The 27,231-nt window shown below is 49.0% G+C and overlaps 1 protein-coding gene across 1 annotated transcript; it reads right to left on the bottom strand.

Annotated features, from left to right (window-relative positions):
* Positions 1–849: 849 nt before the first annotated feature.
* On the bottom strand, positions 850–25,816 carry LOC117885442 (olfactory receptor 14A16-like). Its single transcript, XM_034786749.1, has 2 exons — positions 25,690–25,816; positions 850–1,754 (listed from the first exon to the last, which is right to left on the bottom strand). The coding sequence occupies exons 1-2, from the start codon at positions 25,814–25,816 to the stop codon at positions 850–852; spliced, it is 1,032 nt and encodes a 343-aa protein (XP_034642640.1).
* Positions 25,817–27,231: the final 1,415 nt, after the last annotated feature.

Raw genomic sequence — 27,231 nt, 5'->3', positions numbered from 1 at the left:
CAGTTTGTCTTTAGGAAACATTGCAATAGCTTTCTCTTCCAAATACCTTTCCACCATAGCAAGAAGAATGCAGTATGTATTTATTAAAATAAAAAAGACAATACTCAATTATATAATGATCTTTGTGCCCTAACACATTAAAAATAAGACAATAAAATCCTACCAGCATTAAAATAATAATTTGAACAGCAACTCAGCTATCCAGACATATACAGAAACTTTGTTTCAATTCTTTATCATTGGGGAAAGGAAAACTTCAAATCTCTCAGAAAACCGCTTCAACGATATTATGACATTGACACCTTCAATAGATGACAACATTAACAGATACCCCCATTTAATCAAACATATTCCACCCTGCAAATTACTACCCCCCAAAAGTCGCCTGGAACAAAGAAACAAGTCAACCAATGAATCAATAAAATGAAAACATGAAAAAGAAAAGAATCAAGGAAAGAAACAACCCAATTTTCTCATACCCCAACTACAATTTCTATCCCAAAAAGCAGAAGTGCCAGAAAGTTCATGAAGTCCAGTAGTGACCTAGCTATGGTTGTTGATATTCTGTGCAGCACGTACAGATAGCACGGCGATGGTAACATATAAATTCCTAAGACAGACAGATAGGTGTATATGTACATTTATGGATAAATATTTAGATTCTGATTTTATTTACACTGGTGTAATTCTAAACTAACTCATTTGACTTCAGTGGAGTTAGTCTGGATTTTATGAGTTCTTAAACAGATTACACCTTATGTTCTCAAAGAGACAATTTCATCATCAGTTCAATATATCCATAAAAAAAACTCAGAATGTCATCTCAATTAAGGTGCAATGACAGACACTTTAATTCTTCGTGCATAACCTCCACACAATCAGTTTCTTCAATGCAGCTTTGATCTCCTTGTTTCTCATGCTGTAGATGAACGGATTCATCATTGGAGGCACGACAGCATAGAGAATACCCACCAAGAGATCTAGATAAGATGCTGAGCTGGAGGTTAATTTCAGATAGTCAAACATGGCAGTGAAAAGTAACAAGGAGATCACAGTGAGGTGAGGAAGGCAGGTGGAGAAGGCTTTATGCCGGCCCTGCTCAGAGGGAATTCTAAGCACGGTTTTGAAGATCTGAACATAAGACACAAATATAAAAACAAAGCAGTTTAAACCTAAAAACATACAAAAGGCAAGAAGCCCAACTTCACTGAGGTACGAGTCAGAGCAAGCGAGCTTGAGTAGCTGGGGGATTTCACAGAAGAACTGGTTGATGACATTGGACTGGCAGAAGGATAAACTAAACGTGTTCCCGGTGTGCACGGCAGAGTAGACAATACCAGTAATCCAGGCACTGGCTGCCATTTGGACACAAGCTTTCCTGTTCATCACTCTCTCATAGTGCAGTGGTTGGCAGATGGCAACGTGTCGGTCATAAGCCATGATGGTGAGTAAGGCAAGATCAGCTGCAATGAAGACTAATAAGAGAAAGACTTGGGTGACACATCCAGGATAAGAAATCAACCTGGTGTTCATGAGGGAATTGATCATGGATTTGGGGATGGTGACACAGATGGAGCCGAGGTCTATGATGGACAGATTCACCAGGAAGAAGTACATGGGGGTGTGAAGATGGTGGTCGAGGGCTATGGCTGTGATGATGAGAAGATTCCCCATCAGGCCTGCCAGGTAAATCAGCAGAAACACCACAAAGTGCAAAATCTGCAGCTCCCGAACATCAGAGAATCTGCTGTTAACTAGGAGTGGTGAGTTATTACATGAATGTAAATTGGCATGACTCCCTTAAAGTCAATCGAGCTACATCAATGTGAACCATCTGAAGATCTGGCTCAGGATGTGGCTTGGTAAAATGCTGTGTGAAGGATGGTGTAAAGTGCAATCCCAATGCAACAATTCTAGCCAAGTTGGATCCCCTCTAGCTACAAACAGGAGGCTCTGGACTTGGGCATGGAACTAAAATGCTAAAATGTCAACACTGTTTGTTATCCACTTTCCAGGAAAATATGACTTACAGTAACTCAGTATCCTGCATGACATCTCGTCTGTAATGTTTCTATTGCAACACCACATAGCCTGCTGCCTGCTTACGTATAGATTTGTGACACAAGATCCCATTTCCATCTCTGTGTACTGATGGGCTAGTAGCATTGCTCAGCTACCTCTCTGCTGCATTGTTTACCTCTGTCAGTTTATGGCTGTGGGGGTCAGTGGCCATCAGGAGACTTGGATTCTATCCTGGTTTCTGCCACTGATCTGCTGTGTGACCTTGGGCCAGTCACTTCCCCTCCCTGTGCCTCTATTTCCCCTCCATCCCTTTCTCTGCCTTGTCTGCTAGGACTGTCGGCTCTGTGAGGGATGGGCTTTGTCTTACTAGGTGTATGTTCAGTGGCCCCATTTACAGCAATTGTGTTTAGCCAGCAGCAGTGTGGGACAGAGGATACGGCGCTAAAGCAGAATAACTCAGTTCTAATCACATTCACCTCCTCTATGTCCTTGGCAGGGATAAGAGAGACAGGCTTTGGTAGGGGGCTTCAATTCTGTTCTCCATCTAAGGTGCTAGTATGTTTCACATCTATGCAGTGGGCTACCAACTTTGCTACTTACTCAGTTTTAGGAATCACCAAGTATCCCTTTGAAACAGAAATAAACACAGTTGCAATATAGTGACTGGGTGCAACTTTTACTATTATTGGACAATATCAATGTTTCTTTCTTGGCTTAGATGCAAGTTTCCAATCTGGAGTATTCAGACATTTTCTTTTTAAATTATTTCAAAGGAAACCTGGGTTTTCAACTAAAGAAATATTCTGGGGAATTTTGTTATTCCTGAAACACAACCTATGTATTGCAAAACTCTCCTCCCCCCCTTAATTTAGGTGAAAATGTTTCGGTTTCCAGCAGTTTACCTGACATTGTCTGATTCTCAAAGAACACACACACAAACATTTCTATGAAAATTTCTATAAAAAGTCAACTGTTTTGTGCCACAAAAAAACAAATAACCTCTGAACAGCTCTAAAGGTTTGATTAAATTATATTAAGAATCTTATAGAGTTCCAATTGTAACCCATAGATCTATTATGATTTTTTTCCCAGCATATTAATACCTGAACATGTTTTACTGAAATAACAAACTTACAACGCTGGTCTCTGTGGAATATTTCCCAGCCTGTGATGAATTAGACACTTCACCACCAGGATTCTTCAGTCATTGCCCATCTCTGTATTATCCAGCAGCTGTTTCCCTGCCACTCCACCATATTTCCTGAGTTCCTGGGTCTCTCTGCAGTTCCTAGAAGACAAAGATCCTCTCCACAGATAGACTGGTGTTGGACTGGCTTGGCTGAGAGGTGAAGGACTAAATAGGATGAGGGCAGGAAGCCCCACCCAGCTGTGAAAGTGATTCCAGCTTGTGCAGGCTTCAAACACAGTCACAACCCAGGATGTGCTTGTTCTGGGGTTAAATAGCTGACTCCGGTCTCTGGGGCTCTGAGCCCAGCTCTGATCTTACCTCAGGAGCAAACCACCATGACAAGCTGCTCTTGCCGAACCTAACCACCCAGAGCGGGAACACAATATGTCCTGGATCTAAAGTGGTGGAAGCACCCTGAAACGATGCTGGGCTAAAAACAAGGCAGGGCTGATGCCCAAAGGGTGTCTGGAGGAGTTTACAGAATAAACTATATATTTATAGCACAGATATGTAACCTACAATAGCTCAGAGCCCAGTGGCACCAGAGCCCCAGCTGGCCTGGAGTAGCCTGTTCCTTCATTAACTCCACATAATCAGCTCTGCAAGAGCAGAGATGTTTTTCTCCTGCATTGCATCAGCAGCTCTTGGGATGCAGACACCAGAGGAACCCACAGCTCAGGCTGTCCTGACTAATGTTGGCTCCTAAGAAGTAGCCAGAGGGAAACACAAAAAGCTCACTGCAACATCCTAAACTGGTGTAAACTGATACAGTTCCATTGAGTTCTGAGTAGTTAGGGCCAGGGGCGGCTGTAGCTTTTCTGCTGCCCAAGCATGGCAGGCAAGCTGCCTTCAGCGGCATGCCTGCGGGAGGTCCCTGGTCCTGTGGCTTCGGTGTACCCACCACCGAATTGCCACCAAATCCGTGGGACCAGCAGACCTCCTGCAGGCAAGCCGCTGAAGGCAGTCTGACTGCTGCCCTCGCAGGGACCGGCAGGGGGCCCCCCGCGGCTTGTCGCCCCAGGCATGCACTTGGAGCGCTGGTGCCTGGAGACACCGCTGGTTAGGGCTGTTTATGCCAAGTTGAGATTTGACCATTTGATTCCAGTGGAGTTACTTTGATTTCCATTAGCTGGGGATCTAGCCCTAAGATGCCCAGGGAGCTGTCAGTTTTCACCAGCTGGGGAATCTGGCCTCATTAACTCCACTGGAACTACTGCTGATTTACACCAGCTGTGGTTCTTGCCCATTGACACCAGTGGAGCTATGGCTGATATTCACTTGCTGGGTATCTCACATCATTAAACAGTTTCAAATCCATTTCCTTTGCCTGTGAATCTGAACTGAAGATGAGGCAGTAGGTTTATGTTGAGGTGTTGTGTGAACTTGAATGGGCAAAGGAGGTGGTCTCTATATTTGTGTCTGGGAGGAGAGGAAGTTGATGAAATCACAATGGAGAGGAGCCAGGTGCACAAGGCATCTCTCTCTTGATATGGTCAGTGATCTGAAAAAAGTTTGAGAGCCCCCGGTTGAACGACATTCACATGGACATAGAAGTCTGCCAGTGGGAGGGAGGGACATGTTTCAGGGTTGAGGCCTAGAGGGGAGGAAGAAATTGTAGACAGTGGACTGATTATGAAATTGGGTTGGAAACTTTCTCACAATATGGTTTTGTTCATCAAGAAACCCTGTTCACAGCAAAGGGTTGGTTGGTTTTGATGAATATCCTAATTTGATTTCTTTTAGAAGATTCAAATGTCCAGTTTTGACATTTTTCAATTTGAAAAAAAAATCATTTGAAAATTTCAGTTAATTCAGTCTAAAGAAAAGGTGAAAAATAAAGGGTAAAAATCAAAATGAAACTGTGCCCTGGAGCATGGGGTGCAGGTCGCCTCCTAGGATCACCTGGATGTGCCCCAGCTGATCAGTTCCCTGTCCTTGCCAGGTCCTAGGACTCAGGTGAGACCTTAATCTGCCCAGGTCTAGGCCTGTGGCTCACAACAGTGCAGTCTGCTTAGGACTGAAATGCTTTAGTTTAACTGAAGTCGTTGGGCTCAACACAGTGGTAACTGGGTGGGATACAATGGCCTGTGATAAAAAGAAGTTCTGACTAGTTGCTTGCATCATCCCTCCTGGCCTAAAATTCTATGAAACTATAAAAATGATGGAAACCAAATATTTTCTTTTGACCCAATCTGTTTTTTTTTATTTTTGTTTTGTTTTGCTTTCAGATTATCTGTTTGAAAAATAATTCAGTTTTTTTCCTGACATGGGATGGGGAAATATTTTAAATTTCTTGAAAAGCCTCACAAGATGAGAAACCCCCTTTTCCCAACTAGTTCTACTCTTCAACTTATCTCCTTTCAATAACTCACTAAAACGTTAGCATCTTAGCGGCTAGGAGCTGCAGGGAGATAGCAGCTTTTGGCTTTAATACAGGGACTCTGCTAAGTCAAAATACACTTACAAACATCGCTTCCCGGCTCTTTGAGCTCTGGTCAAGTGAAAAATTCACTGGTAAATAACCAGTTATGTGCACTTTGAAACATACACACAGCAATGCACAATCACAAAACACACACACACTCACAACACTTTGCACTGATAAACACACAATATTGTCATTCAGAAGCAATCATACACAAATGAACACTCAGAAATCCATTCACAGACCCTAACGAGCACTGATAATGCACACACGCTCACGTATGTTTCACACATGATGTTATACATTCATAAATTCACACAATCATTCACAGTCAGAAGCACACATTCTCAAAGAGACGCAGAGCAGTGTAAAAACTCAATTGCATGTTGATTTCCCCAAGAGCACATTGAAAATAACGTACACTGACCAAAGCACACCTATTCACACAATACTGTTCCCTAGTAGACACACACTCAAGGAAATGACTCTGATGCACTTAGAATGTAATCTTAAAAATGAACACAGAGACTTGGTCTGTACTAGAAATGTTTGCCATCAGAGCAGTGTCAGTTTGGATCTGTGATTTTAGGGGTGACATTTTTATAACAGGGTAAAATAACACTTTAAGCAATTTTATTAGTACAATTAGCAAAGACACAAATGTTCCCAGTCACGTAAAAATGCAGCAGTAATATAACATTAAGCTGATACTTTGTATCATTCCTTACATAGAATCACACTGTTTCCTGGGGATCTGGCGGTAAGAGACAAGCGGCCATCTCTCTGGTCCCTGGCCTGCCAAACGAGTCTGATGGTCCAGATCTCCCCCTTACATTGGGACCTGGCCGAGTAGAGGGCCTATAGTTACACCTCTACCTCAATATAACGCTGTCCTCGGGAGCTAAAAAAATCGTACTGGGTTATAGATGAAACCACATTATATTGAACTTGCTTTGATCCACCAGACTGCAAATACTAATGCTGAAAGATCCCTAAAATGGCATGGACTAGGCTACACCTGTGACGCTGTCTCATTTCAAAGTGTTGACAAGACCTTAGATGCCCAGGTGATTAAGGGCCAAGTTTTTAAAGGTATTTAGGTGCCTCTAGGGAGGTAGTGGGCAACAGAGGGTCCTGTGGCACCTTTGAGACTAACTGAAGTACTGGGAGCATAAGCTTTCATGGGTAAGAACCTCACTTCTTCAGATGCAAATGAGGTTCTTACCCACGAAAGCTTATGCTCCCAGTACTTCTGTTAGTCTCAAAGATGCCACAGGACCCTCTGTTGCTTTTTACAGATTCAGACTAACACGGCTACCCCTCTGATACTAGGGAGGTAGTGGGGCACTTCTGAAAATGGGAGATAGGTTAAAGAAAAAAAACCAGACCTTTCTCTAGTCTTTTGGGCTGAAATTGCAACCCACTTAGAGGATTGTGGATGCTCAGTTCTGAATGAAATTAATGGGGACTGGCATCCCAATTGCCAAGGCAGCTTTGAAAATCTCAGCAGTAGTGATCGAAATAGCACTGAAGACACGGGCAGTGGCCCCGCATCCTCACTCCATGCCAGCCCTTGTCAATGGTGATCTCTCTCTGTTCTACTCACAGGATGGTGTCTAAAGCAACTGACACATCCAGGTCCCAGAAACCCAACTGTTGAGAACATCAACTCTCCCATCTACCAAAACATAGTGGTGCTGTAGCACTCAGTGAGCCAAATCCATTCATGGTAAAAAGGGTACATCACCACCTGTAGTTAATGTTACCTGGTCAATTTACATGAGAGATGAATTTGCACTGCTCCTCACAAGACCAAAAACTCCGATTCTGGAGTCACTCTGAAACACACAGGCGGTGAAATGCCATAGAATGCAGTAACAGCGTCATGTGAATTATTTATAGAGACACATAAAAAACCACATACCCCAAAGTGTTGGCCTGTACACAACATTGTAAGAAATTTTGACTAGGTTCTCCTGCTCCGCAGTAGTTTATCCTCCATAACATTCTCCTTCCTTTACCATAAAAGACATCCCACTCATCAACTGTAAAATTCACCTCCTTCACCAACCATTGACCTCTCTGCCACCAGTAGACTTCTCTGCCCTACACTACCTTAGCCTTCTCTACTGTTGCCTGAGCTATTGATTACATATTGATCTCCCTAATTATTTAGCATCCCTATCATAACTATAAAGGGAAGGGTAACAGCTCTCCTGCGTACAGTACTATAAAATCCCTCCTGTCCAGAGACTCCAAAATCCTTTTACCTGTAAAAGGTTAAGAAGCTCAGGTAACCTGGCTGACATCTGACCCAAAGGACCAATAAGGGGACAAGATACTTTCAAATCTTGGGGGGGGGGGGAAGGCTTTTGTTTGTGTTCTTTGTTTTGGGGGTTGTTCGCTCTTGGGACTGAGAGGGACCAGACATCAATCCAGGTTCTCCAAATCTTTCTGAACAAGTCTCTCATATTTCAAACTTGTAAGTAAATAGCCAGGCAAGGCATGTTAGTTTATCTTTGTTTTCTCAACTTGTAAATGTACCTTTTACTAGAGTGTTTATCTCTGTTTGCTGTAACTTTGAACCTAAGGCTAGAGGGGGGTCCTCTGAGCTCTTTAAGTTTGATTACCCTGTAAAGTTATTTTTCCATCCTGATTTTACAGAGAGGATTTTTACCTTTTTCTTTCATTAAAAGCCTTCTTTTTAAGAACCTGATTGATTTCTCCTTGTTTTTAGATCCAAGGGGGTTGGATCTGTATTCACCAGGGAATTGGTGAAGAGTCTCTCAAGGCTACCCAGGGAAGGGAATTAGCCCATTGGGAGTGGTGGCAGTGGACCAGATCCAAGCTGGTAGTTAAGCTTAGAAGTTTTCATGCAGGCCCTCACATCTGTACCATAAAGTTCAGAGTGGGGAAGTAGCCTTGACATGGTGGCAGAGCGGTGGGATCATTTTAAACCAAAAGCCAATAAGATTTTTTTCCTCCTTTCTAGCTGCTTGGAAAGCAGAGCTGAAGGTAGATGCATATCTGATCTCTCCTTGCCTGAAGGCAGAGGTGTTAAGTTTTTTTAACAAGGGTCTTTGTTAAGAGAAGGGTTCAAGCAGTGAGCAAACAGCTGGCAAAAGGAATTTACAAGCTGAAATTTTTTTTCTTTCTACCTCTCGGGGATAGCTAGTTAGAAAGTCTCTGTTACCTGAGCAGCCTGAGCTGAGTGCATCCCAGTTTCAGTGAACTGCAGAGGGGGTGTGACTCAGCACAAGAAAACAGGAAAATGAGTACTAGTGAAGTAGCTAACAAACTCGAACTGGCCCGAGTAGAAGCAGAAGAAAATGAAAGGAAACATCAGAGACTGCTCCAATTAAAAGAACTCGAGAAAGCAGTTACTGAAAGAGAAGAGAAAGCCAAAGAGGAGGCCCTCACAAGAGAGCTATGGAGCAAAAAGAGATGGAGGAGAGAGAAAGAGAGGAAGCATGAACTGGAATTGGCACGGGCTAGGCCGGATATACCAGCCAATCCTAGCAACCCGTCTCCAGGTACCACTTCCCATCCCAAAAAATTCCCCACCTACAAGGCAGGCGATGATACTGAGGCCTTCTTAGCAAATTTTGAAAGGGCCTGCCTTGGGTACAGCATCACTACAGACCAGTACATGGTAGAGCAGAGGCCGCAGCTCAGTGGACCCTTAGCAGAGGTGGTGACTGAAATGCCTAAGGAACACATGAAAAGTTATGAACTTTTTAAAAACAAGGCCAGAATCAGAATGGGGCTAATACCTGAGCATGCCCATCGGCGGTTCAGAGCCCTAAGGTGGAAACCAGACATCTCATTTTCCTGACATGCCTACCACATTGGGAAAAAATGGGATGCCTGGATATCAGGAGCAAATGTTAAATCTATAGAAGAGTTGCCCTTCCTAATGCAAATGGAGCAGTTTTTAGAGGGTGTTCCTGAGGAAATAGAAAGGTACATCCTAGATGGGAAGCCAAAACTATAACTGAGGCAGGGGAGATTGCAGCCAAATGTGTGGAGGTGGCAGAAAAAATAAAAACTAGTGGCAGTTGGAGTGAATATCAGAAGGGGCAACCTGAAACAAAACCTTACCACCGGGGACAACCCAAGGCCCCACCCACATCCCAAGGGAAACCCCAGATGCCTCCTCACCCCACAACACCAGTCTCCACCAACCAACATTGCCCCGGTGATACCTTAGCAAGGCGATGTTTTAAATGTAATGAATTGGGACATATAAAGGCCCACTGCCCCAAGAACCCCAACCAATTACAGCTCATTACACCACAATCACACCAAAGATCCCCAGGCCCAGATGCCTCTCTCATACCCTCGGCGCGAAGGGAAACCTTGAGAGTGGGCGGAAATAATGTTATCGTGTGGAGGGACACTGGGGCACAAGTGTCGACTATCCACCAATCCCTACTGGACCCCAAATTCATCAACCCGTAGGCTCCAGTGACAATTCAACCCTTCACATCACACTTTTTAACCTTGACTACAGCCAAGTTAGATGTCCAGTACAAGGGCTGGTCAGGAATGTGGACTTTTGCAGTCTATGACAATTATCCCATCCCCATGCTGCTGGGGGAAGACTTGGCCAACCATGTGAAGCTAGCCAAGAGGGTCGGAATGGTCACCCACAGCCAGGCTAAGCAAGCTTTCACCCCCATCCCTGTTCCTGAGCCGTCCACCAGGGCCCCATCTGTGTTACCAGAAATCCAGCCAAAGCCAGTCCCAGAACCGGAACTGGCAACACAACGAGTGCCAGAACCATTGCCAGCACTGAGTACAGCGTTTGCAAACCTGTCTACAACTCCAACGCCAGAGAGCACCAGCGAGCCTGAACTGGCAGAAGCAGCAGATAACCCTACCCAAGAGGCTCATCCACAGCCAGCGGACAGCGGTTCACAGTCAACGGAAACAGCCCCAGCACCTGCATCGCTTCCAGAGGAACCAAGCCCAAGTCCACAGTCCAATTAGGAAATAATGTCTCCAGCATCAAGGGAACAATTCCAGGCCAAGCAGGAAGCAGATGACAGCCTTCAGAAAGCTTGGGCGGCGGCATGGAGCACCGCTGCCTCAGCTCTTCTAACCGATCCCGGTTTGTGGTAGAACAAGGACTTTCATTCAAGGAGACTCTTTCTGGTGGGCACCAGGAAGACTGGCATCCTCAAAGACAGTTGGTAGTTCCCACTAAGTATCGGGTAAAGCTCATGAGCTTAGCCCATGATCATCCCAGTGGCCATTCTGGGGTGAACAGAACCAAAGACCGGTTGGGGAAGTCCTTCCACTGGGAGGGAATGGGCAAGGACGTTGCTAATTATGTCCGGTCTTGTGAGGTGTGCCAACAAGTGGAAAAGCCCCAAGACCAGGTCAAAGCCCCTCTCTAGCCACTACCCATAATTGAGGTCCCATTTCAGCGAGTAGCTGTGGATATTCTGGGTCCTTTCCCAAAGAAGACAGCCAGAGGAAAGCAGTACATACTGACTTGCATGGATTTTGCTACCCGATGGCCGGAAGCAGTACCCTTAAGCAACACCAGGGCTAAAAGTTTGTGCCTGGCATTAGCAGACATTTTTGCCACGGTAGGTTGGCCCTCTGACATCCTTACAGATTCGGGAACTAATTTCCTGGCAGGGACCATGGAAAACCTGTGGGAAGCTCATGGGGTGAATCACTTGGTTGCCACCCCTTACCACCATGAAACCAATGGCCTGGTGGAAAGGTTTAATTGAACTTTGGGGGCCATGATAAGTAAATTTTTAAATCAATACTCCAATGATTGGGACCTAGTGTTGCAGCAGTTGCTTTTTGCCTACAGGGCTGTACCACATCCCAGTTTAGGGTTTTCACCTTTTGAAAATGTGTATGTCCGTGAGGTTAAGGGGCCATTACAGTTGGTGAAGCAGCAATGGGAGGGGTTTACGCCTTCTCCAGGAACTAACTTTCTAGACTTTGTAAGCAACCTACAAAGCACCCTCCGACACTCTTTATCTCTTGCTAAATAAAACCTAAAGGATGCTCAGGAAGAGCAAAAGGCCTGGTATGATGAACATTCCAGAGAATGGTCCTTCAATGTAGGAGACCAAGTCATGGTCTTAAAGGCGCTCCAGTCCCATAAAATGGAAGCGTCGTGGGAAGGACCATTCACGGTCCAGGAGCGCCTAGGAACTGTTAACTAGTGTTTGTATGTGTAGAGGCCTATAGTGGCAGCGTGCTGGGCAGGCAGCTGAGCCCTGATTAGGGGGCGGAGGTTGGCTGAGGGGAGGTCCTATAAAAGCGGCCACCCAGCCAGGCAGCGGCACAGGAGCTGGCGAACAGGGCTGCTAACAGGGGAGTTTGAGTGAGAGTTTATAGGGGGAGGTGGAAGGGGAGGCAGGAGGGTGTGGTGCCCTGTGTGCTGTGTTCCCCTAGGTGCAGAGGGCACAGGTGAGCAGGCAGGCTCAAACAGCAGCCATGAGCCAAGCAGCAGGGGACACAATGCAGATGATTGCATCCAGCAGCTGCGGTATGTACATGGTCCTAGCGGGGGGGCCTAAACAGAGGTATGTGCTCATGAAATGCCGCCTAATAGAGCTGCTGGAATAAAAGATCCGAGGTTTGGAGATGCAGGTAGATACCCTGGTAGAGTTTAGAAGGGAGTTTGAGCAGCTGATGGAGCAAAGGCAAGGAGTGGCTGAAGGGGAATGCTCAGGGGTACAGGTGGAAACAGGGGCAAAGGCCTGTGAGGGGGGAATGCTGGGGGGAGAACAAGGGCAGTGGAAGCATGTGACTGTGAGAAGCAGGCCAAAGAAAAGGAGGGCCAGTGAAGGAGAAATAGAGATCAGGAACAGGTTTGGGTGTTTGGAAAACGAGGAAGGGGTGCAGCAGGTGGTAACTGAAGGGGGGAGGGGGAGGAAAAAGAGAAGAGCGGCTAGTCCCATAGAAAAAGGGGAGGAGTTGATGGAGACAGCACCAAATCTGGGCCCCAGGAGGATACAGGATGTCATAAGGGGGGTTATAAGGGAAAATAGGAATGGACAGGGGTTGCAGCTAGAGGGAACAGGGGATAGATTAGTAGATCGCACTGTCACCAGGCAAAGGCAGGTTTACGTGATTGGGGACTCCTTACTGAGGAGGTTAGACAGGCCTGTGACCAGGGCAGACCCAGAGAACAGAAGGGTGTGCTGTCTACCGGGCGCTAAGATACGGGATGTGGACCTGCGGCTGGAAAGTATCCTAAAAGGAGCAGGCAAGGACCCCTTGATCATCCTTCATGTAGGAACGAATGACATGGCTAGGTTCTTGCTGAAGAGAATCAAGGGAGATTATGCCAGGCTGGGGAAGACACTTAAGGAAATTGAGGCTCAGATCATCTTCAGTGGGATTCTGCCTGTTCCTAGAGAAGGGCAGCAAAGGGGTGACAGGATTGTGATGATAAATAGTTGGCTAAGGGAGTGGTGCTATAAAGAGGGCTTTGGGATGTATGGCCACTGGGAGGCTTTCGGGGACAGACAACTGTTCTCACGGGATGGACTTCACCTGAAAAGGGAAGGAAATAGACTTCTGGGAGGGAGGCTGGCTCATCTCATCAAAAGAGCTTTAAACTAGGAATTTGGGGGAGACGGTTGGGAGATGTCCAGTTAATCTCCACACCAGATTATAATGTTGAGAGGGAGGACAATGAGATAAGAACAGATATAGCCTGGGGGAAGAGATTGGACATAAGGGGGAGGGTGGAATGGATACTAGACTAATAGGTCATACTAGCTGTACGGTGTCCATACCAAATGGGATAACGAATGTGAAAGAGACCAAACGGCATAAAGTAAGATGATTATACACCAATGTGAGAAGCCTAGGTAACAAAATGGAGGAATTGGAGCTCCTGGTCCAAGAAATGAAACCGGATATCGTAGGAATAACCAAAACGTGGTGGAACGGTAGTCATGACTGGAGTACAGGTATGGAAGGGTATGTGCTGTTTAGGAAAGACCAGAACAAAGGTAAAAGTGGGTGAGTAGCATTGTATGTCAATAATGAGGTAAACTGTAGAGAAATAATAAGTGATGGAATGGATAAGACAGAGTCTGTCTGGGCAATACTCACATTGGGTAAAAGAATACTCACATTGGGGGAGGGATAGCTCAGTGGTTTGTGCATTGGCCTACTAAACACAGGGTTGTGAGTTCAATCCTTAAGGGGGCCATTTAGGGAACTGAGTTAAAAAAATCTGTCTGGGGATTGGTCCTGCTTTGAGCAGGGGGTTGGACTAGATCTCCTGAGGTCCCTTGCAACCTGATATTCTATGATTATATGAACTACTAGAGCCTTGCTTGGGGTGTGCTATAGACTGCCTGGATATGGACAGAGAAATATTTAATGTTTTTAGGGAAGTAAATACTAATAGGAACTGTGTAATCATGGGAGACTTTAACTTCCCGGATATAGATTGGGGAACAAATGCTAGTAACAATAATAGGGCTCAGATTTTACTAGACATAATAGCTGATGAATTCCTTCATCAAGAAGTTGCAGAACCGAATGAGGGGGGCTGCCATTTTAGATTTGGTGCTGGTGAGTAGTGAGGACCTCGTTGAGGAAATGGTTGTAGGGGACAACCTTGGCTCGAATGAACATGAGCTAATTCAGTTTAAACTAAATGGAAAGATTAACAGAATTAAATCGGAGACTAAGGTTTACGATTTCAAAAGGGCTAACTTTAATAAATTAAGCGGACTGGTTAGGGAAGTGTATTGGACTAACATATTTCGGGATCTAAAGGTGGAAGGTGCCTGGGATTATTTCAAGATGAAGTTGCAGGAGATGTCGGAGGCCTGTATCCCGAGAAAGGGAAAACGGTTCGTAGGCAGGAGATTTAGACAGAGCTGGATGAGCGAGAGTCTCAGAGGGGTGATTAAGAAAAAACAGAAAGCGTACAGGGAGTGGAAGATGGGAGGGATCAGCGAAGAAACCTACCTTATTGAGGTCAGAGAATGTAGAGATAGAGTGAGTAAAGCCAAAAGCCGTGTAGAGTTGGACCTTGCAAGGGAAATTAAAACCAATAGCAAGAGCTTTTATAGCCATATAAATAGGAAGAAAACAAAGAAAGAAGAAGTGGGACCGCTTAAGACTGTAGATGGAGTGGAGATTAAGGATAATCTAAGCATGGCACAATATCTAAATGAGTATTTTGCATCGGTATTTAATGAGGCTAATGAAGAGCTGAGGAATAGTGGAAGCGAGACGGATGGGAATAAAGGAGCGGGGGTTGATATTACCGTATCCGAAGTAGAAGCTAAATTCGAACAGCTTAACGAGACTAAATCGGGCGGACCGGAGGATCTTCATCCAAGAATATTAAAGGAACTGGCGTGAGAAATTGCAAGCCCGTTAGCGATAATTTTTAATTAATCTGTAAACTCAGGGGAGGTACCGTTGGACTGGAGAATAGCTAATGTGTTGCCTATTTTCAAGAAGGGGAAAAAAAGTGACCCAGGTAACTACAGGGCTGTTAGATTAACATCTGTAATATGCAAGGTCTTGGAAAAAAATTTTGAAGGAGAAAGTACTTAAGGACCTTGAGGTCAGTCAATGCCAATTCGGACAAATTACAACACGGTTTTACGAAAGGTAGGTCATGCCAAACCAACCTGATCTCCTTCTTTGAGAAGGAAACAGATTTTTTACATAAAGGAAATGCAGTAGACCTAATATACCTCGATTTCAGTGAAGCGTTTGATACGGTACGGCATGAGGAATTATTGGTTAAATTGGAAAAGATGGGGATCGATATGAATATCCAGAGGTGGATAAAAAACTGGTTAAAGGTGAGACTGCAGCGGGTCGTACTGAAAGGTGAGCTGTCAGGTTGGAGGGAGGTCACCAGTGGAGTTCCTCAAGGTTCGGTTTGGGGTCTGATTTTATTTAATCTATTTATTACTGACTTCGGAAACAAATGTAGGAGTGGGCTGATAAAGTTTGCGGATGACACAAAGTTGAGAGGTATTGCCAATTCGGAGAAGAATCGGGATATCCTGCAGGGAGATTTGGATGACCTTGTGAACTGAAGTAATAGTAATAGGATGAAATTTAATAGTGAGATGTGTAAGGTTATGCATTTAGGGATGACTAACAAGAATTTTAGTTATAAGCTGGGGACGCATCAGTTGGAAGTAACAGAGGAGGAGAAGGATCTTGGAGCCCTGGTGGATCGCAGGATGACTATGAATCGGCAATGTGATGTGGCCGTGAAAAAAGCTAATGCGGTCTTGGGATGCATTAGGCGAGGTATTTCTAGTAGGGATAAGGAGATGCTGGTTCCGTTATACAAGGCACTGGTGAGACCTCATTTGGAGTACTGGTAGCAGTTCTGGTCTCTCATGTTTAAAAAGGATGAACTCAAACTGGAACGGGTACAAAGAAGGGCCACTACGATGATCGGAGGAATGGAAAATCTGTCATATGAAAGGAGACTCGAGGAGGTTGGTTTGTTTACCTTAACCAAAAGAAGGCTGAGGGGGGATATGATCGCTCTTTAAATATATCAGAGGGATAAATACCAGGGAGGGAGAGGAATTATTTCAGCTCAGTATTAATGTGGACACGAAAACAAATGGATATAAACTGGCCGCCGGGAAGATTAGGCTTGAAATTAGACGAAGGTTTCTAACCATCAGAGGGGTGAAATTTTGGAACAGCCTTCCAAGGGAAACAGTTGGGGGGAAAGACCTCTCTGGCTTTAAGATTAAGCTTGGTAAGTTTATGGAGGGGATGGTTTGATGGGATAAAGGGATTTTAGTCAATAGGTCAATAACGTGCCATCGCTGGTAATTAGTAACAATGGTCAATGATGGGATATTAAAAGTTACTACAGAGAACTTTTTCCAGAGGGTCTGGCTAGAGAATCTTGCCCACATGCTCGGGGTTCAGCTGATCACCATATTTGGGGTCGGGAAGCAATTTTCCTCCAGGGTAGATTGGCAGAGGCCCTGGAGGTTTTTCGCCTTCCGCCACAGCATGGGGCAGGGGTCACTTGCTGGAGGATTCTCAGCGATTTGAAGTCTTTAAATCATGATTTGGGGACTTCAACAGCTGAGTCAAGGGAGAGAATTCTTCCAGGAGTGGGTGGGTCAGCTTTTGTGGCCCGCATCATGCGGGAGGTCAGACTAGATGACCTTAGAATCTATGAATCTCATAGCATCCCCCACCTCCAACATAAAGCCTAAGGTATACCATGTTAATTCTCTTAAGCCCTTTTATTCCAGAGAATTAAAGGTTTTCCAGTTTACAGCCCAGGAAACAGATGACGTGGAGTGGCCTGAAGGTGTCTACTACGAAGCAAAAAGTGACGGTGGCGGGGAAGAGGTGAACCTCTCCGCGACCCTTTGACGTCTGCAGCGACAGCAGATCAAGGAGTTGTGCACAAGCTTTGCACCAATTTTCTCAGCCACTCCAGGACGGACCGAACGGGCATACCACTCCATTGACCCAGGTAATGCTCACCCAATTAGAACCCCACCCTACCGGAAGTCACCTCATGACCAAACTGCTATAAAAAGGGAGATCCAGGACATGCTACAGATGGGTATAATCCCCCCCTCTAAGAGTGCATGGACATCTCCAGTGGTTCTAGTTCCCAAACCAGATAGGGAAATATGCTTTTGCGTGGACTACCATAAGCTAAATGCTGTAACTCATCCTGACAACCATCCAATGCCATGCACAGATGAGCTATTGGAGAAATTGGGACATGCCCAATTCATCTCTACTTTAGACTTAACCAAGGGGTACTGGCAAGTACCACTAGATGAACCTGCCAAGGAAAGGTCAGCCTTCATCACCCAGGGAGGGGTGTATGAATTCAGTGTACTCCCTTTCAGGCTGTGAAATGCACCCGCCACCTTCCAAAGACTTGTAGATGGTCTCCTAGCAGGATTGGGAGACTTGGCAGTTGCCTACCTCGATGATGTGGCCATTTTTCCTGAGTCATGGGCAGAATGCCTGGAGAACCTGGAAAATTTTTTCCAGTGCATCAGGCAGGCAGGACTAACTGTTAAGTCTAAAAAGTGTCAAATAGGCCAAAACAGAGTGATTTACCTGGTGCACCAGGTAGGTCAAGGAACTACATATCCCCTACAGGCCAAAGTGGATGCTATCCAAAAGTGTCCGGTTCCAAAGTCAAAGAAACAGGTCCAATCCTTCTTAGGCTTGGCTGGATAATATAGGCTATTTGTACCACACTACAGCCAAATCGCCGCCCCACTGACAGACCTAACCAGAAAGAAACAGCCAAATGCAGTTCAGTGGACTGATGAGTGTCAAAAGGCCTTTCACCAGCTTAAGGCGACACTCATATCTGACCCTGTGCTAAGGGCCACAGACTTTGACAAACCATTCCTAGTAACCACAGATGCATCCGAGAGGGGCGTGGGAGAGGTTTTAATGCAGCAAGGACCGGATCAAGAATTCCATCCTGTCGTGTTTCTCAGCAAGAAGCTGTCTGAGAGGAAAAGCCACTGGTCAATCAGGAAAAAGGAATGCTATGCCATTGTGTTTGTGCTGGAAAAGCTATGCCCATATGTTTGGGGACAACATTTCCAACTACAAACAGACCATGCTGCGCTACAGTGGCTTCATACTGCCAAGGGGAATAACAAAAAACTTCTTTAATGGAGTTTAGCTCTCCAAGATTTTGATTTTGAAATACAACGCATTTCAGAGCTTCTAACAAAGTGGCTGATGCACTCTCCAGGGAAAGTTTACCAGAATCAACTGGCTAAACATTGTTCTTGGAATGTGGAACATATTGTTAGTTTTTATATAATCAGTAGTATGTCTAAAAGTGCATGTGTCTTATTAACTCTCTTTTCTCCTAGCTAGTGTGGAACCGGCTGTCCAACACTATCTGTGATTTGGGGAGCATGTTATAACTATAAAGGGAACGGTAACAGCCCTCCTGTGTACAATACTGTAAAATCCTTCCTGGCCAGAGACTCCAAAATCCTTTTACCTGTAAAGGGTTAAGAAGCTCAGGTAACCTGGCTCACACCTGACCCAAAGGACCAATAAGGGGACAAGATACTTTCAAATCTTGGTGGTGGGAAGGCTTTTGTTTGTGCTCTTTGTTTTGGTGTTTGTTCGCTATTGGGACTGAGAGGGACCAGACATCAATCCAGGCTCTCCAAATCTTTCTGAACAAGTCTCTCATATTTCAAACTTGCAAGTAAACAGCCAGGCAAGGCATGTTAATTTTATCTTTGTTTTCTCAACTTGTAAATGTACCTTTTACTAGGGTGTTTACCTCTGTTTGCTGTAACTTTGAACTTAAGGCTAGAGGCTTGTCCTCTGGGCTCTTTAAGTTTGATTACACTATAAAATTATTTCCCATCCTGATTTTACAGAGATGATTTTTATATTTTTCTTTAATTAAAAGCCTTCTTTTTAAGAATCTGATTGATTTTTCCTTGTTTTTAGATCCAAGGGGGTTGGATCTGTATTCACCAGTGAATTGGTGAAGAGTCTCTCAAGGCTACCCAGCGAAGGGAATTAGCCCATTGGGAGTGGTGGCAGCGGACCAGATCTAAGCTGGTAGTTAAGCTTAGAAGTTTTCATGCAGGCCCCCACATCTGTACCCTAAAGTTCAGAGTGGGTAAGTAGCCTTGACAACACAATAGCTCAAAATAGCTGTGTAACCAGGAAAGTATAAGTAGTGGTTCAAACGAGCCACCCAAATACAAACCTGCTCCTACCCCATGGATATGGGCCAGTTGAAAATCACATCCACACTGCCAATACTATGGATCTAGACTGTTCTCAGTGGTACCTGTTGACAGAACAAGGAGTAATGGTCTCAAGTTGCAGTGGGGGAAGTTTAGGTTAGATATTAGGAAAAACTTTTTCACTAGGAGGTGTGACAAAGTTTCTCCTCTATCTTGGTGGGTCCTGTGCTTATTGGCAGATTTTCTGGTCTCAGAGATTAATCATATGGGTTGTGGAACAGCCCAGAGACCTTCCCCTCTGGAAGAACCCACACTCCAGGTCAATTGGGAGGCTTGGGGGGAACCCAGGCACACCCTCTACTCCGGGTTCCAGCCCAGAGCCCTTTGGACTGCAGCGGTCTATAGTGCCTCCTGTAACAGCTGCCTGATGGCTACAACTCCCTGGGCTACTTCCCCATGGCCTCCTCCAAACACCTTCCTTATTCTCACTACAGGACCTTCCTCCTCATGTCTGATAATGCTTGTGCTCCTGAGTCCTCCAGCAGCAGCACACCCTTTCAATTTCACCTCCTTGTGCCTCTTGTTCCCAGCTCCTCACAATCGCACCACAAACTGAAGTGAGCTCCTTTTAAAACCCAGGTGCCCTCATTAGCCTGCCTTAATTGATTCTAGCAGCTTCTTAATTGGCTCCAGGTGTCCTAATTAGCCTGCCTGGCTTAACTGGTTCTAGCAAGTTCCTGATTACTCTAGTACAGCCCCTTCTTTGGTCACTCAGAGAACAGACAACTGTTCAGTCAGTGGCCAGGGTGTTTGCCTTTGACCAGACTCCTGTACCCCACTGGCCTGGAGGTAGGTAGAGAACTGCTCCTCCTACTACTAGGGCCTGAGTTCTCCCTACAATTGCTGTCTGTTGCTGTTGCTCCAGCTACTCTCCTGGCGGGGCTACCCCCCCCCCCCCCGCCTATCTCTGCTACCTGCTTGCTGGCTGCTAGACCCCCCCCTCCTTGGTTGCTACTGCTCCAGTTACAGCCCCTGGGGGGGCCTGCTGGCCCACTCCCCAGAGGAGAGGATGGAGGGAGCCAGCTATTGTTCCTGCTGCTGAGGACACCACCACCATCGACACCTGATTGGGGTCCTTCCTGCTCGCCACCAGACTGCCACCTACAGCTGCTATGTTTGCTGCTGGGAGCTGCTGGAGCCCCGAGGAGAAGGAGAAGACCATTTGCCAGCTGGGAAGCACATAGGAACAGACCACTGTGGAGAGGGTTCTCATGGACTGAGTAACTTTTGAACTGTGCTCTAGTGGGTGGGGGTCTAGACTGTGTTTGTGGGACACAAGGGGTGTGGTCTGGAGCCTGCCCCCTGGTCCATCAGTGTCCCCCCCCGACCCCCACCACCATCATCGTTGCCCCCTACACCACCCCCAATGGCTACTCACCATCTGCCTTGGGCTCCTGCCTCTGGGAATCAGCTGCTCCCCACTGCTTGCCACGCCCTGTTGCCACCATTGGGCCTGATGCAGCAGCCAGCTTACAAGGACTTTCTTTTTGTAGCAAGCGCACGTGGATGCACGTGCCCCCCCCTTTTGGACTGATCCTTTCCCCCATGCAGCAAGCCCCCAGCTTTGCCCCTGCTGCCTACCCATTTGCCCCTTGCTGCCTTTTGACCCTTCTCCTTGCCCCAGCCCTTCGCTAGCTCCAGTTTGTTTGCCTGCCACGCCCTTTCCCTCTGCAGCTTTTGTTTGTTTGACCCGCCCCAGCCTCTGAAGCCAGCCCCGTGGTTCCTCTGCCCCATTTCCTGCCTGGTTGCTCCCTTCCCCCTGCGGTCCCCTTGCCCTGATTTGTCCTTCCCCTCGTGTGCCCATGTCCCCTCCTATGCGCTTGTACCCCTCCACATTTTAGTTTGATCCTGTCTTACTGCACTCCCCAATGCTGTTATATCCTGCCTTCCTTGGTGCAATTAGAGGAGCCGGAAACATTCCTTGAGTCGGTGACTGACCCCTAGCCCTTGATAGCCCCCCCACCCGGCCCCCCCCCTTTTTTGGCACCCTCCTCCCCTGCATACAGCCTAGTGGGGAGGAGTGGTCGACCTGCTTCCCTCTTCCCTATCTCCCCTCTGGAGTTTGTTCTCCCCCTGTCCTCATTATGGCAGGGGACGCAGAAAGTGGGACCCCTCGGGCAAACCGTGCTGCCCCTCCTCCACCCACCCCACCATTGTCCCCCCCCAGCCTCTACTTCAACCACCGCTGCCGAGCCACCTGCTACCGCCCCTGCTGGAGCGCCGGCAGCGGTGTGTAATGAGGTGACCTCCACTGCTGCCACATCCCTCGCCCCCTCTGACTCTGGGGGAGTCCTCCGAGATGGCTGGAAGGGCCAGGGCACAAAGAAGGGTAAAGGCCCTGCTAAAAAAGCCAGGCCCTCCATGGCAGGGTGTGACCCCACTGCCGCGGCCCTGCACCCGGCCGCGGCATCCCTAACTGCTGTTCCTTCCACCAGCTCTGTGGGTGTCCCACCCCCAGCTCCCAGGGCATATGCCCAGGTGGCAGCAGCCCCCCCCGCCTGCCGCTCCGTTATCTCCCACATCCACCACCTCTGCTACCATCTATAGTGGCCGGGGCCCCTTCCCCACTTTTTCCAGGAAGCATGGCGTCCGTTGCCTCCTGGTACCCGCCTTGCCCCACGTGGAAACCTACGTGCGGGCATTGGCAAGGGTGGTGGGGCCCACGGCCATTGTGGAGGCCTCCAAGATGTACGGAAAGGTCGTCTTCTTCCTAGCATCGCAGGCCACCACCCAGGAGGCAGTGGAGAAGGGCCTGGCGGTGGGGGGCATGTACGTCCCCCTGGAGCCACTAAAAGACCTGGCAGCCCGGTTGGTCCTGACTTCTGTCCCTCCCTTCCTTCCAAATGCCGCCCTGTTACCCGCCCTCTCTACCCTGGGGAGGCCGATCTCTGTGGTCAGCCCCCTCCCATTGGGCTGCAAAGACCCCACCCTCTGTCACGTCCTCTCTTTCCACCGGCAGGTACAGTTACAATTGCCGCCAGCAGCACGTGACGGTGAGGCACTCGAGGGGTCCTTCTTGGTCCCCTACCAGGGGGCCCGCTACCACGTGCATTATTCAACGGGGGAGGCCCGGTGCTACCTCTGCCGGGCGATAGGACACGTCCAGAGGGACTGCCCCTTGGCCCGGCACAGAGGGATATCAGGGACCCCCGAGCCCCGGCAGGGCACTGGCCCCGTCATCGCCGGCGCCCCTAGCTGCTGTTGTACTTAAAGTACTGCACAGGATCTTTTCAGGGGGAATAAGACAAAACGCCACATTTATTAGTAATACATGTATTCATTAACACTGTATCGTATGCATATAATATATTACACTTACACTCACACACACACACAAACACACTCTGTCTTGTGTTACCAATTAGTTGCTCCCCTTAACTTCACTGGCCAGGTGAGTTAGATGGGGGAGGGGGTGGAGCCGGGCTTCTGCCGATCCAGATCGCTGCTCCCATGTTGACAAGACGAGACCCGGGGTCCTCTGCAAGACACCTCACTTTTATAGCAGCTTTTCTTTTATGCAAATCTATACCAGATTCAAACTCTGTGTCTGTGTTCATTGGTCCTTTGTGCTGCTTTCTTTTGAGTGTTGTCCCAATGCTGCAAAGAGGGTGTTTCCAAACGAAGGTGCTTGCTTCTAACCCCCGAGGCCGCCGGTATGTCTGCTTGTCTTTAATGAGCCCACTTGAAACGTTTTATTGTCCTTGGGTCTGGCTCCCAGCCCCTCTCCAACAGTTGAGGCTGTCTGGAGGTGCTGCCTTCCATGCCTTGCTCATCCACACCTCATTCATTCAACAGGGCAATTGATTAAGAGTGTGTGTGTGGGGGGGGGAGAGCTCTTGTTCTACTGCTAGCAAAAAGAAGAAAAAATTCTATCTTATTCTATCCTTAGGGGCTATAATATTATACCAAGGGCAATGCAAAGTTTCTAAATGAGCCTTTGATACAAAGTCCCATGAAAACAGAATTCACACGTGGGTAAACCCACCACAAGGTTATATGAAGAGGCACAATGTAAAGTCATATGAAAATTATCAGAGATTTATCTACACTGCCCGGCGCCCGAAGCCGCCCCTCCTCCTTTCCGGCCCACCAATGCTCCCGCTCGGGCCCAAGGGGTATCTCCCCCAGTGCGCCTAGACAAGCGGGAGGGCCCTGCCTCTGCCGCCTGTGATCTGGCGGGGCCTTTGGAGGAGGGTGAGGTAGGGATATCACCGGGCATAGAAGAGGGCATGCCCCAGGGAGAATCCTCCCTCCTACATGCTGCCCCACCATTACCTCCCCGAGTCCCTAAGCCTTCGCTCTTGCTCCCTGACAAGACTCCTGTTAACCAGCCCCTGGATGATGCCATGGAGGGCTGGTCCTTAGTACAGGGGACATGGCGCAAGAGGAACGCTCGAGCTCCGCTCCTTCCATCTGATGCGGTAGCCCCCCGGAAGACCAGGAAGGGGGGACCCGATGCTGAGCCTTCCGCTTTGCCCCCAGGTGGGTTTTGTCCACCATTACCGGCTAGGGAAGACGTGGCAGCATCGGAGGATAGCACTACCCCTCCTCCGGAGTCCCTTCCTATGGAAGCGCCTGATGGAGCCCCTCTTGCCCCTCTACAATCTGAAGCCCCTGCATGCACCAAGGCGAGTGTCGCTTCGGGTGCAGGCGGGGAGAGCCCTGGGGTGGTGGAAAGTGATCTCCCTTCCATTTATGAGGAGATCAAGGCCCTTGGTCTGACCCCGGTTACCCAGGGGGAGGACAACCCTCTGCCAGCGGGCCTCGATCTGAGCAGCCTCGCCTCGGCCCCCCTTTCCCCATGTTCCATCCCCCTACCCACTGCTTCTGCTCCCGCCTCTAAGGAGCCCCTGGACTCTTCCAGTAACCCGGCCGCAGATGGCACCCCGCTAGCAGCCGCCGAGCCTCTTGCAGTGACTGCCAGTGCCATGCAACTGGGACCCGAGTCGCCAAGAGACTCCCTCGTGGCTGAGGGGCAGCTGACCTCCTTCCCGGGTGGGGGCCCCATCATTGATGCTCCACCTAAAGATGCCGTGGCCTTACCATCTGTCTTGGAGCACGAACCTGGCATCGTGGAGGGCCCACCTCCGTCCCCGCAAATTCCTGAGTCCATTTGCGGGGTGCCACCCCCCCCGACCCAGTGGCCTGGCTGCTGGGGCCCCCGATCCCAGTATCGCCCCTTCCCCTGTCCCTATTCCTGACTCCGACCCTGCCCCTGACACCGACCCCATCCCTGTCCCCTCCACTTCCCATGATGCCATTACCATCCCTGGGGCCGTCTCCTTCCGTATCCCAGAGGATGACCCCCAAGGAGTGGAACATGTTTTTCCCTGTCCCGACCCACCAGGGGCTGCTATTTTCCCTCCGCCGCCCCCCATTGAGCCAGGGTCTGAGGCGGACCATGTGGTGCCAGCCCATCGGACGCCACATCGAGGGTCTGCCCCCTGCTTGCCCATCTCGGTGGGCCAAGGGACTGTGACGGGGCCCCGCTAGGGGTTAGCCATAGATTGGTAACCCCACCCCCCCATACACTGAGAGAGGAACTACGGGAGTTCCTTGAGGACGTCCATGGCTCCCGCAACAAGGTACAGCTTGCACTCCAGCAATGGGGGGATTTCCATCAGATCCTCTGGGCCACAAGGGCCCTCATGGGGGAGGGTAAGAGGATCAGGAGGCAGGCCGCAGCGGCCTACCAACGGGTCTGCCTCTTCCGTGACTCCTTAATCGCCTATGGGGTAGGTCACGGATTGTTGCGCGGCCAGAGGGAGGCTGTGGGCATCTCTTGCAGCGAGGATCCCCTCCAGCCATCCTTCTGGCACCGATCATCTTCGCAACGTTGAACACCCGGGGCTGTAGGATGTGTCTCCGCAGGACCCAGGTGCTCTCCTCCCTTCGGGAGGAGGGTACTCTGTGAGTTTCCTGCAGGAGACCCATACGGATCCGGCCGCTGAAGCTAGTTGGCGGCTGGAGTGGGGGGACAGGGTCTACTTTAGCCACCTCACAGTTCGTACGGCTGGAGTGGCGACCCTGTTCTCCCCCGACCTACGACCCGAGGTGCTGGGGGTCGCCGAGGCTGTGCCAGACCTCCTGCTGCACCTCCGGGTCCGCATGGAGAGGCTTGTGGTTAATCTCGTCAACATTTACGCCCCGACATCGGGCCCGGAGATGTTGCGTTTTTATCCACAGGCGTCCGCCTTCCTCGGCACCTTGGATCCTCGCAAGTGCCTGGTCCTGGGTGGAGACTTTAATGCCAGCCTCGAAGAACAGGACCGCTCAGGGACCAAGCAGCACCCGGGCGCCGCGGATGTCCTCCGGGAGATCATTGAACATCACTCCCTGGTGGACGTCTGGCACGACCACCACCCCGATGACGTTTCGACGTTCACCTTTGTCCGGGTGGAGGTCCATCGGTCGCGCCACTCCCGGTTGGACCGCATCTATTTGTCACGCTTCCATCTTTCTTGTGCCCACTCCTCCAGCATCCGGCTGGCCCCGTTTTCAGATCATCATTTGGCCTCCGTGACAGCCTCTCTGTGTGCGGAGAGGCCGGGGCCGGCCTATTGGCACTTTAATAATAGCTTGTTGGAGGATGTGGGCTTTGTGGCGTCCTTCCGGGAGTTCTGGCTGGCCTGGTGAGAGCAGCGGCGTCCCTTTCCCTCGGCGCGGCGGTGGTGGGACCTGGGGAAGGTACGCACCCGGCACTATTGCCGCGACTACACCCAGGGTGCCAGCCGACAGAGGGATGCGGCAATAGGATAGTTGGAACGGTAGTTCTTAGAGCTGTAGAGGTGTCTGGCCGCCAGCCCCGGTGATCCATCCCTCTGCGGAGCATGCCGGGAGAAGCAGGAGGAGCTCCGGACCCTCAAGGACCATTGGGCCTGAGGTGCCTTTGTTCGATCCCGCATCTGCCTCCTTCGGGAGATGGATCACGGCTCCCGCTTCTTCTACGCCCTGGAGAAAAGGAGGGGGGCCCAGAAGCACGTCACCTGCCTTCTAGCAGAGGACCGCACCCCCCTCACGGATCCGGCGGAGATGTGCGGGAGAGCAAGGGCCTTCTACGCACACCTTTTCTCCCCGGATATGACCGATCCTAATACTTGCAGAATGCTCTGGGATGAACTCCCGACGTTCAGCACGGGCGACCGAGACCGGCTGGAGCTGCCTCTCACTTTGGCCGAGTTCTCGGAAGCCCTCCGCCGCATGCCCACCAATGAATCTCCGGGCATGGATGGGCTGACCGTGGAGTTCTACCGCGTGTTCTGGGACGTCCTCGGCCCAGACCTTGACACCGTCTGGGTCGAGTCCTTGCAGGGGGGGTCCTCCCTCTTTCGTGCAGGTGAGCCGTCCTCGCCTTATTGCTGAAGAAGGGGCACATCCACGATTTACGGAATTGGCGTCCCATCTCGCTCCTCAGCATGGACTATAAAGTCGTAGCAAAGGCCATCTCACTGCGGCTGGGGTCCGTGCTGGCGGACGTGATCCACCCAGACCAGACCTACACCGTCCCGGGCCACACCATCTTCGACAACTTGTATCTGGTCCGGGACCTCTTGGAACTCGGGTGTAGGGATGGTCTGTCGTTCGCACTCCTGTCCCTGGATCAGGAGAAGGCGTTCGACAGGGTGGACCACGGGTATCTCCTGGGCACGCTGCGAGCGTGTGGCTTCTGGCCCCAGTTTGTGGGTTTTCTCCAGGTGCTGTACGCCTCCACAGAGTGTTTGGTCAGGCTCAACTGGACCCTAACCAAACCAGTCAGCTTCGGGCAGGGAGTACGTCAAGGGTGCCCCCTCTCGGGCCAGCTGTATACTCTGGCAATCGAGCCC

This window comes from Trachemys scripta, chromosome 12, assembly GCF_013100865.1.
Source record: "Trachemys scripta elegans isolate TJP31775 chromosome 12, CAS_Tse_1.0, whole genome shotgun sequence".
Taxonomy (NCBI): domain Eukaryota; kingdom Metazoa; phylum Chordata; order Testudines; family Emydidae; genus Trachemys; species Trachemys scripta.
The sequence above is the reverse complement of the archived record's forward strand: the minus strand, read 5'-3'. Positions and strand labels throughout refer to the sequence as shown.